The following is a 17,341-nucleotide window of genomic DNA, read 5'->3' on the forward strand; positions in this document are numbered from 1 at the left end:
TCTTCATCAAAATCTTATGTGTGACAATCAGGCATTCCTGTAGTTGTTATCTGTAAAAGTTTGAAGATTACACCTTCCTTTCTGCCTGTCACAAAAGATTTAAAACAGGATTTGTCCACGTTCAGTTTGGCCTGTTTGGCCTGCAGCAGCAGGTTTTTTCCAGGGGCACCACGAGGAGGAACAGACTCACCCCCATACACTGCTTAGTCTTCTTCTGCTTATAATTTAGATAATATCTTTTGCTCTGATTTTTAGTCTTATGCTTAATGTTCTACTTTTTGTTCTGCAGCTTCTTGTTCTTTTGCTTCTCGGTCTTCAGGGTCGTCATGCTAAGGCTCTTGAACTTGGAACTGTAGCAGGTGGTACAACAAGGCCGAGGAACTGCCGAGAACCAGCTCACGGTACTGGAACCAGGATGGCTACTCAAAGGTAGAAGAGCCAATGGCACGACCGAGGACCAGCTGACGGTGCTGAAACCCGGTTACTAAGCAGGAGGTACCCGTGCCACAAAGCACTACCAAGGACCACCTGACGTTGGTGGAACTTGGATACCCAGAAGGAGGCACCTAAACCAAAGGCTCTGCCTGGAACCAGCAGTCGGTGCTGGAACCAGGGGGACCTAGATACGATTGTGTTGCCAGGAACCAGCTAACGGTGCTTGAACTCAGGCGGCAGAAGGTCCACAGTAAAAGAAAAAATAGGTAGGCCGTGATCCAGCCGCAGTTACCGAAAACCAACAGTCCTACAGGGGGAGCTTGTCCTATTGGCACTACAGAACCAGCCTTGATTGCAACTTCCCGCAGCCCACATAGGCAGCACCCACCCTGCAGGCACCATGGAGTTGGCTAACCCGACCGCAACACGACAGGACAACGTTTTGGAGTCTAAGTGACCTTGACACTACCCGGAACCAGCTGACGGTGCTGGAACCAGGCTGGGCAGGAGGGAGTACCCGTGCCAAAGACACTGCCGAGAACCAGCTGATGGTACTGGAACCCAGATGCATTGCCCAAGGTGCAAGAGCCAATGGCACGACCGAGGACCAGCTGACGGTGCTGGAACCCAGTTACTAAGCAGGAGGTACCCGTGCCACAAAGCACTACCAAGGACCGCCTGACGTTGGTGGAACTCGGATACCCAGAAGGAGGCACCTAAGCCAAAGGCTCTGCCTGGAACCAGCTGACGGTGCTGGAACCAGGATGGGGAGCAGAAGGTAAAAGAGCAAAAGACAGTGCCGAGAACCAGCTGATGGTACTGGAACCCGGATGGCTACCCGAAGGTAGAAGAGCCAATGGCATGACCGAGGACCAGCTGACGGTGCTGGAACCCAGTTACTAAGCAGGAGGTACCTGTGCCATAAAGCACTACCAAGGACCACCTGAAGTTGGTGGAACTCGGATACCCAGAAGGAGGCACCTAAACCAAAGGCTCTTCCCGGAACCAGCTGATGGTGCTGGAACCAGGGGGACCTAGATACGATTGTGTTGCCAGGAACCAGCTAACGGTGCTGGAACTCAGGTGGCAGAAGGTCCACAGTAAAAGAAAAAATAGGTAGGCCACGATCCAGCCGCAGTTACCGAAAACCAACAGTCCTACAGGCGGAGCTTGTCCTATTGGCGCTACAGAACCAGCCTTGATTGCCACTTCCCGCAGCCCACATAGGAAGCTTTTACACTGCAGGCACTATGGAGTCAGCTAACCCGACCGCAACATGACAGGACAGACGTTAGCAACTGAAAGAACCACCTTGTGCAGCACTAACGCTGCACAAGGAAAAGGTGGCTGTTCTATCTTATGCTCCTTGCACACGCTGAACTAAACACTCATAAAATGTGTCCCCTGATACCGTGAAACCGTCCCGGAGGTGGGACTTTCCTTCATAATGAGACGCAGCACAGCCGGCATTTATACCCCTTTGGTGCCAGGCGCCGCCTCCTCAGCATTGTTTGAATCTATACAGAGCCCGCGCAGTTGTGTTAAACCTTGGCCATGCGCAGTTAGCGCTGCCCATCTTCTGACATCTTTTGGTGTCAGGATGACTGCGCCTGTGCGGCAGCGCTGCCCGAGATCCCACCACGCAGTGTCTTCTGATTTTGTCACACTGTGGGACTGTTATTCATGGCCATGCGCAGTGCTTATCTTCACCTCTCACTCCTCTCCATCTGCCTTCTTCAGAGTGTGCGTCATCAGCTGAGCCCAAATCACATGCCACGGCCGTGACGCCACACAGTCTGAGGAAGGCTGAAGGAGATGAGTGAGAGGCAAAGATATGCACTGTACATGCACATGAATCCCAGCCCCGCAGTATGACTAAATCAGATTACACTTCCGGGCTGGGATGCATGGCCTTGCGCAGTGCCTATCTTCGCCTCTCACTCATCTCCTTCTGCTTTCCTCAGAGTGTGCGTCGTCAGCTGAGCCCAAATCACATGCCACGGCCATGACGCCGCACAGTCTGAGGAAGGCTGAAGGAGATGAGTGAGAGGCGAAGATATGCACAGCGCATGCCCATGAATCCCAGCCCCGCATTGTGACTAAATCAGAAGACACTACGGGGCGGGATATTGGGCACCGCGTCCGCACAGGCGCAGTCACCCTGACATCAAATGCTGTCAGAAGACGGGCAGCGCTAACTGTGCATGCCAAAGGTTAAACATAACAGCGCAGGCTCTGGGATAGATGCAAACAATGCTGAGGAGGCGGCGCTCGGTATCATTGGGGTATGAATGCCGGCTGTGCTGCATCTAATTGCAAAGGAAAATCCCACCTACGGGACGGTTTCACAGTATGAGGGGACACATATTTTATAAGTGTTAAGTGGAGCGTCTGCAAGGAGCATAACTAAAAGAGCCACCTGTTCCTTGTGAAGCATTAGTGCTGCACAGGGTGGCTCTTTGAGTTACAAACGCCTGAGAGGGGGGACAGGTTTCCATTAATTGCTGTTGTTGTGACAACGTGGCGGTCGCATGACACGTTGCTGGATACACAACTGAGAATCAGCAGACATTACTGAAACCCAAGAAAATGGCAGCAAGTGTTTTCTGTGCAGCCAGCACTTCCGGGCACCAACTGGCGGTATTGGAGCCCAGGAAATCAAAGAGGAGCAGTCTGTAGGCCGAAGCCTGGACCGGAGGCATTAGAATGTCTGTTATTGTGCCATCGTGGCTTTTGCTGCACACATTGCCGGATACACAGCAGGGGAGCAGCAGGCGGTACTGAACCCCACTAACACAGTGGCGAGGTGTTTGGCTCTGTGCAAACAGCACTTCCGGGCAGCAACCAGCGGTGTTGGAGCCCAGGGACAGCAGGAGGAGCAGTGTGTAGGCCAAAGCCTGCACTGGAGGCATTTGAATGTCTGTTATTGTGCCAGCATGGCGGTTGCATGAAACATTGCCAGATACACAGCAGGGGAGCAGCAGGCGTTACTGATGCCCACTAACACAGTGGCGAGGTGTTTGGCTCTGTGCAAACAGCACTTCCGGGCAGCAACCAGCGGTGTTGGAGCCCAGGGACAGTAGGAGGAGTAGTGTGTAGGCCGAAGTCTGCACTGGAGGCATTTGAATGTCTGTTATTGTGCCAGGGTGGATTTTGCTGGACACATTGCCGACTACACAGCAGGGGAACAGCTGACGTTACTGAACCCCAATAACAGAGGAGTGACTGTTGACTGTGCGGATAGCACTTCCAGGCACCAACTGGCAGTGTTAGAGCCCAGGGACAGCAGGAGGAGCAGAGTGTAGGCCGAGGCCTAATTGGATCAAGTTTAAAGTGAACATTTAACCCCCCATGCGTTAGCAACTGAAAGAGCCAACTTGTGCAGCACTAATGGTGCACAAGGACAAGGTGGTTCTTTTCATTATGCTCCTTGCACACGGTGAACTAAACACTTATAAAATGTGTCCCCAGATACCGTGATACCGTCCGACAGGTGGTACTTTCCATCGTGATGGGACGGCATTCATACCCCCATGCCGCCGGGTGCCGCCTCATCAGCGTTGCTTGAATCTGTCACGGAGCCCGCGCTGTTATGTTAAAACTTGGCCATGCGCAGTTAGCGCTGCCCATCTTCTAACATCATTTGGTGCCATGCTAACTGTGCCTGTGTGGCCGCGCCGCCTGAGAACCCGCCTCACAGTGTCTTCTGATTTAGTCCCACTGCGGGGATGGGATTCCTGGGCCTGCGCAGTGCATATATTCGCCTCTCCCTACTCTACATCCGCCTTCTTCGGAGTGTGCGGCGTCACGGCCGTGGCATGTGAATTGGGATCAGCTGACACCACACTGTCTGTAGAAGGCAGAGGGAGAAGAGTGAGAGGCGAAGATATGCACTGCGCATGCCCAGGAATCACAGCACCACAGTGTGACTAAATCAGAAGACACAGCGTGGCGTGATCTCTGGCAGCGCGGCCACACAGGCACAGCCAGCATGACATCAAATGATGTCAGAAGATGGGCAGCGCTAACTGTGCATGCCCAAGGTTAAACATAACAGTGGAGGCTCCGGGACAGATGTAAACAATGCTGAGGAGGCGACGCTCGGCACCATGGAGGTATGAATGCCGACTGTGCTGCATCTCATTGCAAAGGAAAGTCCCACCTACGGGATGGATTCACGGTATGAGGTGACACATCTATATATATAATTGTCTAAGGGTTTTTCCGTCTGTCTGTCTGTCTGTCTGTCAGCGACGGGCACAGCGACGATGATGTCATAAAGGACGTAGACATCCCGCGTCTCTGATTGGTCGAGGCCGCCAGACCTTGACCAATCAGCAACGGGCACAGCGACGATGATGTCATAAAGGACGTAGAAATCCCACATTTCTGATTCAGCGATGGGCACAGTATCGACGTAGATGTCATAATGGTTGCCATGGCGACAATGATGTCATAAAGGTTGCCTCGACCAATCAGCGACGGACACAATCTGCCGTGAATTCTGGAATCATCATTCTCCATGTACTACGGGGACATGCATATTCTAGAATACCCAATGCGTTAGAATCGGGCCACAATCTAGTATTTAATAAGTGTTAAGTGCAGCATGTGCAAGAAGCATAACTAAAAGAGCCACCTGTTCCTTGTGCAGCATTACTGCTACACAAGGTGGCTCTTTCAGTTACAAACGCCTGGGAGGAGGGGACAGGTTCCCTTTAATTGCTGTTGTAGTGCCAGCGTGGCGGTCGCTGGACACATTGCCGGATACACAGCTGGGGATCAGCTGACATTACTGAACCCCACTGACACATGAGAGAGTGTTTTTTTCTGTGCAGCCAGCACGTCCGGGCAACAACTGACAGTGTTGAAACCCAGGGAATCCAGGAGGAGCAGAGTGTAGGCCGAAGCCTGCACTGGAGGCAGGTAAATGACTGTTATTGTGCCAGCGTGGCTTTTGCTGGACACGTTGCCGACTACACAGCAGGGGAACAGCTGGCGTTGCTGAACCCCACTGACACGTGAGTGTTTTTTTCTGTGCAGCCAGCACTTCCGGGCGACAACTGACAGTGTTGAATCCCAGGGAATCCAGGAGGAGCAGAGTGTAGGCCAAAGCCTGCGCTCGAGGCAGGTAAATGTCTGTTATTGTGCCAGCGTTGCTTTTGCTGGACACGTTGCCGACTACACAGCAGGGGAACAGCTGGCGTTGCTGAACTCCACTGACACGTGAGAGAGTGTTTTTCTCTGTGCAGCCAGCACTTCCGGGCAACAACTGACAGTGTTGAAACCCAGGGAATCCAGGAGGAGCAGAGTGTAGGCCGAAGCCTGCACTGAAGGCAGGTAAATGTCTGTTATTGTGCCAGCATGGCTTTTGCTGGACATGTTGCTGACTACACAGCAGGGGAGCAGCTGGCGTTGCTGAATCCCACTGACACGTGAGCGAGTGTTTTTTTCTGTGCAGCCAGCACATCCGGGCGACAACTGACAGTGTTGAAACCCAGGGAATCCAGGAGGAGCAGAGTGTAGACCGAAGCCTGCACTGGAGGCAGGTAAATGTCTGTTATCGTGCCAGCGTGGCTTTTGCTGGACACGTTGCCAACTACACAGCAGAGGAACAGCTGGCGTTGCTGAACCCCACTGACACGTGAACTAGTGATTTTTTCTGTGCAGCCATCACTTTTGGGCAACAACTGACAGTGTTGAAGCCAAGGGACAGCAGGAGGAGCAGATATGAGGTATTGCCACACACACAGCTGGCGAACAGCTGATGTTACTGAACCCCAATAACAGAGAAGCGACTGTTGACTGTGCGGACAGCACTTCCAGGCACCAACTGGCGGTGTTAGAGCCCAGGGACAGCAGGAGGAGCAGATAGGAGGTTTTGCCAGATACACAGCTTGGAATCAGCTGACGTTACTGAAACCCAATAACACAGCAGCAAGTGTTTACTGTGTAGCCAGCACTTCCAGGCACCAACTGACGGTGTTAGAGCCCAGGGACAGCAGGAGGAGCAGATATGAGGTATTGCCACACACACAGCTGGGGAACAGCTGATGTTACTGAACCACAATAACAGAGGAGCGACTGTTGACTGTGCGGACAGCACTTCCAGGCACCAACTGGCGGTGTTAGAGCCCAGGGACAGCAGGAGGAGCAGATAGGAGGTTTTGCCACACACACAGCTGGGAATCAGCTGACGTTATTGAAACCCAATAACATGTCAGCAAGTGTTTACTGTGCAGCCGGCACTTCCAGGCACCAACTGACGGTGTTAGAGCCCAGGGACAGCAGGAGGAGCAGATATGAGGTATTGCCACACACACAGCTGGGGAGCAGCTGACGTTACTGAACCCCAATAACAGAGGAGCGACTGTTGACTGTGTGAACAGTACTTCCAGGCACCAACTGGCGGTGTTAGAGCCCAGGGACAGCAGCAGGAGCAGAGTGTAGGCCGAGGCCTAATTGGATCAAGTTTAAAGTGAACCTTTAACCCCCCATGCGTTAGCAACTGAAAGAGCCAACTTGTGCAGCACTAATGGTTTACAAGGACAAGGTGGTTCTTTTCGTTATGCTCCTTGCACACGGTGAACTATACACTAATAAAATGTGTCCCCTGATACAGTGATACCGTCCCATAGGTGGTACTTTCCGTCGTGATGAGACCAAGCACAGCCGGTATTCATACCCCCATGCCGCCGGGTGCCGCCTCATCAACGTTGCTTGAATCTGTCACGGAGCCTGCGCTGTTATGTTAAACCTTGGCCATGCGCAGTTAGCACTGCCCGTCTTCTAACATCATTTGGTGTCATGCTAACTGTGCCTGTGCGGCCGCACCGCCAGAGAGACCGCCTCGCAGTGTCTTCTGATTTAGTCCCACTGCGGGGCTGGGATTCCTGGGCATGGGCAGTGCATATCTTTGCCTCTCACTGCTCTCCATCTGCCTTCTTCAGAGTGTGCGGCGTCACGGCCGTGGCATGTGAATTGGGATCAGCTGACGCTACACTGTCTGTAGAAGGTGGAGGGAGATGAGAGATAGGCGAAGATATGCACTGCAGATGCCCAGGAATCCCAGCCCCACAGTGTGACTAAATCAGAAGGCACTGCGTAGCGTGATCTCTGGCAGCGCGGCCGCACAGGCACAGCCAGCATGACATCAAATGATGTCAGAAGATGGGCAGCGCTAACTGTGCATGCCCAAGGTTAAACATAACAGCGCAGGCTCTGGGACAGATGCAATCAACGCTGAGGAGGCGGCGCTTGGCACCATGGAGGTATGAATGCCGGCTGTGCTACGTCTCATTGCAAAGGAAAGTCCCACATCCGGGACGGATTCACGGTATGAGGGGACACATATTTTATAAGTGTTAAGTGCAGTGTGTGCAAGAAGCAGAACTAAAAGAGCCACCTGTTCCTTGTGCAGCATTAGTGCTACACAAGGTGACTCTTTCAGTTACAAATGCCTGGGGGGGGACAGGTTCCCTTTAATTGCTGATGTAGTGCCAGCGTGGCGGTCGCTGGACACGTTGCCGGATACACAGCAGAGGATCAGCGGACGTTATTGAAACCCAATAACACTGGGTCATGTGTTGTCTGTGCAGCCAACACTTCTCGGCAGCAACAAGCGGTGTTGGAGCCCAGGGATTAAAGTTCAGGTGGTTGAAACATGAACACAGCTGGAGACCTGGATACTGTTGGGAACCAATTAATTAATCGGTAAGAGAAGTGGCAATTTCTTGTAAGATTCAGGCCTTGTTCATTTTCAAGAAAGTGAGCCGGTCAACATTATCGGAGGATAGTCGCATGCGACGGTCTGTTAGTACACCACCTGCAGCACTAAAGATGCGTTCCGATAATACACTGGCAGCAGGGCAAGCCAGCACCTCCAATGCATAGTGGCTAAGCTCTGGCCATGTATCCAGCTTAGTGACCCAAAACTTGAAGGGGGAAGAGCCGTCTGGGAGTATGCTGAGAGTGCAAGACATGTAGTCTGTCACCATCTGACGGAAACGTGGCCTCCAGCTGACTGGATCTGTCAGTGATGGTGTAGACATTTGTGGCGGGCACACAAAACTTTTCCACTGTTGGAACAGACTGGTCTTGACTTGTGCTGAGCCACTGCTTCTGCTCCCTCTTTGTGAAGAGATTCCTCCACTGCCTCTACGCACAGAGCTGCTTTGTAAAGCACTAGCAGTAGCAGGCGCAGCACTTCTCTCGATTGGACTGGAGAAGATGATGGACTGCACCAGTGTGTCTTGGTACAGCCGCATTTTACGCTCCCGCTGCAACGGTGGTTTGAGGGTTTGCAAATTGTCCCTGTAGCGCGGATCGAGGAGGGTGTACACCCAATAATCAGCTGTGGTAAGAATGTGGGCGATGCGACGGTCATTTCTCAGGCACTGCAACATGAAATCAACCATGTGCTGCAGACTGCCAACTGGCCAAGAAATGCTGCCCCCTGCTAGAGGCGTGATGTCTGTCTGCTCTGCATCACCCCACCCTTGCTCTACATACTGACTACTGGAGATTTGTGTAACTCCCTCCTCTGGAAAGATGTCTTCCTCCTCCATTGACTCCTCCTCATCCTCCTCACAAAAGGTCCCCTGCCTAGTCCTTTGTGAGGAACCACGTCGCGCAGACTGTCCAGAAGCCAATGGCATTTCAGATTCCTCATCCTCAACCTCTTCCACCACCTCATCCCTTAGCGCTTGCAGGGTTCTTTCAAGCAGGCAGATAAGGGGCACAGTCATGCTGACTAGTGCATCATCTGCACTCGCCATCTGCGTGGATTCATCAAAGGCCCGCAAAACCTGGCAGATGTCCTTCATAGTGGCCCACTCAGTGGTTGTGAAGTCTGAACGGCGCGCACTGCGACTTTTTTGCACCTGATGCAGCTGGTACTCCATTACTGCTGGCTGCTGCTCACACAACCGCTCCAATATATGTAACATGGAATTCCACCTGGTGGGGTGGTCACATATGATGCGATGTTCCGGAAGACGGAATCGGCGCTGCAGAGTTGCAATGCGCGATCTGGCCATGCTGGAATGCCGCAAGTGAGCACACTCAAGGCGGACATTGTGCAGCAGTGCATCAAGATCCTGATAGTCCCTCAGAAAACTCTGCACAACCAAATTGAGCACATGTGGCAGACATGGGATGTGAGTGAGGTTGCCAAGGCCCAGAGCTGCCACCAGATTTCGGCCATTATCACACACTACCATGCCTGGCTGGAGATTCGCTGGCGCAAACCACACGTCGCTCTCAGAATTGATGGCATTCCAGAGCTCTTGCACTGTGTGGCTTCGATTCCCCAAAGAAATTAATTTAAGTACGGCCTGTTGACGTTTGGCCACAGCTGTGCTCATATCGGTTGTAACAGGTAAGCGTTCACGAGTCAATGTGGAGGTAGACCGTGACGGCTCCTGCAGCGATGATTCTGAGGAACTGGAGTATGAGGAGGAGTCAATGTGCACAGACTGGATTCCTGCAATCCTTGGCGTTGGCAGTACACGTACAGCGCCATTCGCCATTTCTGTACCTGTCTCCACAACATTGACCCAATGAGCAGTGAGGGAAAGGTATCGTCCCTGTCCATGGTGACTGATCCACGCAAGGTGGACCTTGCTACTAACGGCGTTTAGTAGCGCATGTTTGATGTTTCCCTCCACATGCTTTTGCAGGGCAGGGACGGCTTGCCTGCTGAAATAAAAGCGGCTGGGCACATTGTATTGTGGGACTGCCATTGCCATCAAGTTACGGAAGCTGTCAGTCTCCACCAGCCTGAATGAGAGCATTTCAAGTGACAGAAGTTTTGCAATGCCTGCATTCAGAGCCTGTGCTCGTGGGTGGTTTGCCGAGAATGGCCACCTTTTCTCCCATACCTGTGCTACTGATGGCTGTAGACTGGGCAGGGAGTGTGAGGATGACTGGGAACGTGGTGCTGTGGGTGGAATTACACTGGGTCTCTGGACAACAGTGCCAGAGGTTCTTCCATGGCGATCTTGTGAGAAAGCCGAACCAGCAGTGTGTGAGCTGGAGGAAGAGGCAACAACACGAGCTGAAGAAGTGGTAGGTGCCACTGTAGGTTGGCCTAGATCTTCAGTGTGTTTTTGTAACTCCACCGCGTGCTTGGTCCGCACATGTTTCCACATGTTTGAGGTATTGAGGTGGCTGACATTTCTACATCATTTGATTTTCTGACGACATAGCTTGCATTTGACAAAGCAAATGTCATCTGCAACTGTGTCAAAAAAGGACCAGGCACTGCAAGTCTTGGGAGCGCCCGCTTTGGCTTTTGGAAGAGGCATGCTCCTAATGGGTGAAGTGCCGAAGTGGAGGCTACAGACACCGCAGTCTTCCCCCTCCCTCTCCCAGCTGTTCGGGGAATCTCTCCCACCACCTTCCTGTTCCTCACACCATGATAGGTCGAGGACCTCATCTACGCTACCCTCTTCCACCAACTGCTTCTCCTGGGTAGTCTCGGCAGCACAGTACGCACCAGAAACTGGCACCTAAGTCTCATCATCTGATGCATACTGAGAAGTTGTAACCAGAGGCACTGTCCCACCCGCCTCTTCTGATTCAGAGAGACAAAGCTGTTGGGCATCACTGCATACAGCGTCTTCTTCTGATTCTCTAACGCTGCTTGGCTGGCCCCCTGTCTCCAAGCCAAGAGATTCAGAGAACAGAAGTAGAGATGGCTCCTGTCCTGGGCTCTCTGACTGCCTGGGCAATTTGGCAGGTGGTGAAGAGACAGATGGTTGCTCTTCAGTGCTCTGTGCCTGAGAGGATGTGGCACTAATTGAAGTCGATGCGTTAGCTGCCATCCATCCGACAACGGCTTGAATTTGTTCGTCCCGCAGCAGCGGGGTACGGCGAGCTCCGACAAAGCTGCGCATGAAGGTCTGCTCCCTGCTAAAACTGGGGGATGATGAGTCACCGGTGCCTGCAGCTGGCGCAGAATCCCCACATCCTCTCCCTGCTCCACGCCCACGCCCACGTGCCTTACTCCCTGCCTTCTTCATCGTGATAGACTGATAAAGATAGGCAGAAAAGTACTAACGGCTTAGTGTGCTTTTTCCTGAACAGCTGCTAACAGGTATAAGAAACACTTATTTTATGGAGTGGCTATGGACAGACAACAGAGCGAGTTGCACTCACACACACAGACCTTGCAGACAGCTGTGAACAGCGCTGCAAGGCAAAAGCAAGGTGAACACACAGCGGTTGCTAATTTAGCCTGGATTAAGCACAATTAAGCAAATCGCAATCTCTAAACTGGCCCACAGTCAGAACACAGCGTCCTGTCCCTAATTGAATTCACAGCAGAGTGAGCCCAAAATGGCGGCGGCGACTTTTATAGGGCGTTGTGACATCATTTCAGCAGCCAATCACAGCCATGCCAGTAGTTGCATGCCCACCATGCAGGACAGGATGTGCCCACACTTCAAATCATTCCTCATTGGCTGATTTAAAAAAAACGGGAGTTTGCATGATGGGAATTTCCGATTCCGGTTTCCGATATACTGAAAGTATCAGAACTCGGTATCGGAAATCCGATACCGCGAATATCGGCCGATACCCGATACTTGCGGTATCGGAATGCTCAACACTAATCTAGAGTATTATTACTGGAAGTAACCATCTTCTGTCATTCCTAGGACACAGACCCAATTTCTCGTTAATAAACTCAACCTTAAGACAAAGTATCACTGATCCTGAAATTATTCGACAACGTACATCATTGAGACAAGAAACCCAGTAGCACGTATTCGCTATTCACAAGTTCCACCATCACCTTTCTCAACTGACTGTTCACAAATCCACCGTCCATGTCCAAAGTTCATGGGCTTGGTAACCTGAGCCACCATCGGTGGAGCTTTAAAATTTTTCTAGCCTATTCTCTAGGTCAAACCGTATTTCTAATATAATGGAAACTGTGTTATCCTAGCTTTAATTTCTTTATACTGACTAAGTCACAGATTATCTTCAGAGGTTATGTATGTTCCCATCAGGAGGTCAAGAAAACAGCAGGAAACTTGACCAGGAGTATGGAAACGTAATGATTGACAACTCCTTTAAGCTTGTTCCAAGGCTATGGCATACTATCCTGAGTAAGCAAGGTAAACCTAGATTATCAAAGTAAATCGTAAAAGAAGGAAGTCAACACCCTGAACCTTATTTAAATGACTTTCCAGGTTTAGGATTAAGGTCTTTATGTCATCCAATAGTCCACTGTCCGTTCTCTATTTGTAAAACTAAATCTCCTCCATAGCTCTTTGAACTGTGGAAGCAGCACATTTCGACTCACAACCATTCTGACTTAAACACAATTTTCAATAGGATAGCTATTCACACATATTTTATTTGTATTCTTCATTTTGCTTCCTGATGGAGTGGTGCACAACTTTCTACAACATGTGTAATCTTCTGTAAAAATAGTGCAGCATTTTTCTCTGGTAGATTATCACTTTCCCAGCTGATTAATCTGAAAAATGTTACAGATCTTCTGCTTCTGATTGATCTTTCTGCTCTTCGTTCTCTTTTTTCAAATAAGAGAAATCAGCAGGGAGAGGAGGTAGTTGTAGCATGTGCATTGTCAGGTAGGGCAGATAAAGCATGCTACAGAAAAGGTGGTAAGCGCTAGAGTTGAGCAAATTTTTCAAAAAAAATTTTCCGATTAGGATTGGCGACGAATATTGTTTTTGTAATATTCTCCGATCACATCTGAACGTCAATGGGAGCAGAAATGACCGAATATGTTCAGAACCGATCATAAAACATAAATTCTGCACAAATATGGTACTGATATGGCACGAATATGGTAAATTCTGATTCGGTGACTGATTCTGAACATATTCGCTCGTCACACCCATAACAGAAAAACCGGAAACTTGAAACAACCTGTATATTGGGGATCTTAAAATGAATGAAAGAGAGAAGATTGCAGACTGAAACTGGCTGCAATTTTATTAATGAAAAGCAAACACATGTCAAAGATGTTCATAACCTTTAATGTGAAATGAAACACTTCTGAGAAGGAAAGTCAATGAGTTTCTGGAATTGTATAAGATCATAGCTCTGATATCATGTGCAATAACTTTGCTGCAATGTTAGACTAGAGATTATTTTCCTTCTGCTTTGTAAAAAATTCTTTATTCTTCTGGTTTCAGATACTGTGCTACTGTAGAATTTGAAGCCTAATGGTTCTCAGGATCATGAATTGAATGAGTTCAACCTATTCTATCAATGGTTAATAAAATTTACATGACATATTTCTATTAATTTCCTTTTGCCTGGCAGATGCATTTTGTAATATACTGTACATTTTCCCAAGACCTCTGAAGGTCCGACCATTTATTCAAGATCTTGCTCTCAGCTATAGGCAATAGCTCCAGTAATATATAAAAAAAGAAGCATTCGATTTCCCAACATGACTTACCCCCCTCTGAGAAGTCCTCCAAGCTCTAACCACTTCCTAAGAAGTATTTGCTTTGATCAACAAGGAACCTTTGAGGGGTTGGTTCTTGAAGACTTAATTAGCAGTTTGTGCCAAATTTTTGGGCTAATCTAACAAGTTTTTTACAAGTACTTTGCTGTGCAAAATAAATAATTTTACAGACAATGGAAAATTGGCTAAAAAACTCTTTATCTTAAATTACCACTTTTTCAGTCAGAGGATGAGTGGTATGTCCGTACTGAGGACCATTGGAGGCCTCATTGAGGGTGAGTCATTTCGTATGTTTCGCAGAGTATTGTGAACATGATTCTTACTTGGTTATGTTGTTTGCATAATGAATTCACCATGTTGTGTCAGGTTTTTGTTACATTTTCTACTTTTGTCTTTTTGTATATTACTTTTTTTTATAATATTACATTTTATAAACTGGTAAAATGTTCATTGTACCTCCTGCTGCTGGGCCAAGAAGGCATCGATGAGGTTCCTTTGGTCATTCACATCCAGCTCTTTCTTCTGTTTCGTAAATGTTTTTGTTATGAAGTTATTAAGTTCCTTAAAATTTTCGAAAATAGTTTTATGTGGTCCAGGCAGCCATTTCACAAGAAATGGAAAACTGTTGTACAGCTTCAGCATACATGAAAAGAAAAAGAAAAAACCTTGAAGAATATGTTGTTAGGACTGGCGGAACGCACCAAGTATAAGGTGTAATGGTATTAGGTGCGTTCGCCGTCCGAGGTCCACCGTGCAGGTAAAAGACCCTGCTGCTAGTAAGACGGACTATATGGCGGTACTAAGTATACACACATGGGTTAACTTCACCCTGCGTGAAGGAAGCAATCCTGTTGCGTCACAGGACCGCAGTACCGCACATAAAGCGCGAGCAAGAAGTCAGCGGACTCAACCCCTACACAGGATTGAAGTCCGATTAGACACTTGCTGGCACAACACCGCAACTGGGTGTGTCAGAGGAACATAAATAGTAATGTAAAGGCACAAGAGTGCGTGCGGTGCCGCACTGACGGACGCCACTAACCACCCAGGCTTGGGTCAGGAAAGCGCAGAGCAAGCGCACGGCGCCGTACTGGCGGACACAGCAACTGGTAGCTGTAATGTGTGTTTCGTGCTGTTGGATAAGTCGGGCGCTAGATAGCAAACATACACCTTCCGCGAACAGACATTCAATAGGGAGGGTTATTTAAAGAGCGACTTTCACTCACAACACACACGCATATTTACAAGACAATACTAGCGCATGGCTGTGCGGCCATACGAGGCTTAAATAGCTGCAGCATGTGTAGGACCTTCCAAAGAAGGACCAATGGAGTGCTGCAGCACCTGAGCATGTGACCCTGGATCTCCACTGAGAGATCTCGCCCTGGGCATGCTCAGAGTGCAAAGCAGGATTTAGTCCTAGCAGCTACAAGGACCTTAGCTGCAGTATCTGATCATGTGACCCTCGATCTCCACTGAGAGATCTTACTCTGGGCATGCTCAGAATGTAAAAAGCAGGACTTAGCCCCAGAAACGTCCGCTCGCCGCTGCCCAGCACTGACTTCAATGGGAGAAGCAGGAAACGCAGCAGTAACTCTAAGCACAGAGTCAGACTGAGTGAGACGCTGGGATCAACGTCTCTGCTGAGCAAGCTCCACTGCGGCAGGAGAAGAATGGGATACCGCAGCGGAGATGACCCGAGATTCCCCCTGTGCAGAGGCAGGAACTCGACCCCTAACATTACCCCCCCTCCTAGGGCCCCCCCTCCTTGGGCCTCGCTGCGTTCAAAGGCAGCAATGAGCTGCAGAGCCCGAATGTGCTCAGCAAGCTCCCAGGACCTGTCCTCAGGGCCATAACCCTTCCAATCCACCAAATAGAATTTTTTAACCACGTACCACCTTGTGCCCCAAAATAGCGCTCACCTCGTAATCATCCGTAGATGAACCCGATGTCCCGGCAGATGACTCAGAAAACCGGGACATGTATACGGGCTTAAGGAGGGACACATGAAAGGTGTCGGTGATACCAAGGCGTGGAGGAAGGGCCAGACGGTAGACCACAGGATTAACCTTTTTCGAGGACCTTGAAGGGACCCAAGTAGCGAGGTGCAAACTTAGTGGACTCTACATGCAGCCTGATGTTACGGGCGGAGAGCCACACTAAATCGCCAGGAGCAAAGGTCGGGGCAGGGCGCCGATGTGCATCGGCGGAGGACCTCATTCTCTCCTTTGAGGCCCGAATGGCATCCTGAGTGCGGTCCCAAATGTCCCGTGCCTCCACTGCCCAGTCTGCCACCCTGGAGTCAGCAGAGGACACGGGCATAGGCACAGGAACCCGCGGATGCTGGCCGTAATTAAGGAGGAAAGGTGTCTGACCAGTGGAGTCGGCTACAGCGTTATTAAGGGCGAACTCTGCCCATGGTAATAAAGATGCCCAGTCATCCTGCCTGGCAGAAACAAAATGTTGTAGATATGTGACCAGAGTCTGATTGGCCCTCTCTACCAACCCATTCGTCTCGGGATGATATGCGGAAGAGAGATTTATTTCAATGCTGAGAAGACGACCAAGCTCTCTCCTGAACCGAGACGCAAACTGGGGACCCCGGTCACTGACAATTTTGTCTGGCATGCCGTGTAGGCGGAAGATGTGTCTTATGAACAACGCTGCCAAGGCCCATGCAGAAGGTAACCGTGGGAGCGGCACCAAATGCACCATTTTCGAGAAATGATCGGTAATAACCCAAATGACGGTACAACCGCGAGACTTGGGCAAACCCACTACAAAGTCCATCCCGACCATCTCCCAGGGCCTGTCTGCCACCGGCAAGGGATAGAGTAACCCAGACGGCCGTTGTCGAGGAGACTTATTTTTGGCGCATGAGACACACGCCAGAACGTAATCTCTGACATCTCGGAGCATATGGGGCCACCAGTTCGTCCTCGCCAGCAGCTCAGATGTCCTTTTTGTCCCAAAGTGTCCACCCACCCTGGAGGAATGAGCCCAAGAGAGAACCTCCGGTCGCAAATTTATGGGCACAAAAGTCTTGCCCGAAGGCACAGACTCAAGCGACACCAGAGCCACGGTTCTCAAGCTCTCAGAAGGAACAATAAGGCGAGGCTCTACTTCCTCCTCCTCAGATGACACAACAGAGCGAGAAAGGGCATCAGCTCGAATGTTCTTCTCCCCAGCGAGATAATGGAGGGTGAAGTGGAATTGGGAGAAGAATAAGGACCATCTGGCCTGGCGAGAATTTAGCCGCTGGGCTGTTTGCAAATATAGCAAATTTTTGTGGTCTGTGAAAACTTGAAAGGGAAAACAAGCCCCCTCCAAGAGATGTCTCCACTCTGAGAAAGCCAGTTTCATCGCTAGCAACTCCATGTCCCCGATGGAATAATTCCTCTCCGCTGGTGTGAAGGTCTTGGAGAAGAAGAAGCACGGATGCTTCCGACCTTGAGC

At 50.1% G+C, this 17,341-nt stretch overlaps 1 protein-coding gene across 3 annotated transcripts in view; it reads right to left on the reverse strand.

Moving 5' to 3' along the window:
• Positions 1-17,341, reverse strand: part of LOC138638756 (cytochrome P450 2K4-like) — a 127,631-nt gene that overhangs the window by 41,435 nt on the left and 68,855 nt on the right. For 2 of the 3 annotated variants that reach the window (XM_069728313.1, XM_069728316.1), the window contains one exon: positions 14,342-14,518. The exons of the other annotated variant lie outside the window; for it this stretch is intronic. In XM_069728313.1, the coding sequence (XP_069584414.1) occupies positions 14,342-14,518 (177 nt within the window). The remainder of the gene's footprint in view (positions 1-14,341; positions 14,519-17,341) is intronic. 3 annotated transcript variants of the gene reach the window in all.

This window comes from Ranitomeya imitator, chromosome 5, assembly GCF_032444005.1.
Source record: "Ranitomeya imitator isolate aRanImi1 chromosome 5, aRanImi1.pri, whole genome shotgun sequence".
Classification (NCBI taxonomy): domain Eukaryota; kingdom Metazoa; phylum Chordata; class Amphibia; order Anura; family Dendrobatidae; genus Ranitomeya; species Ranitomeya imitator.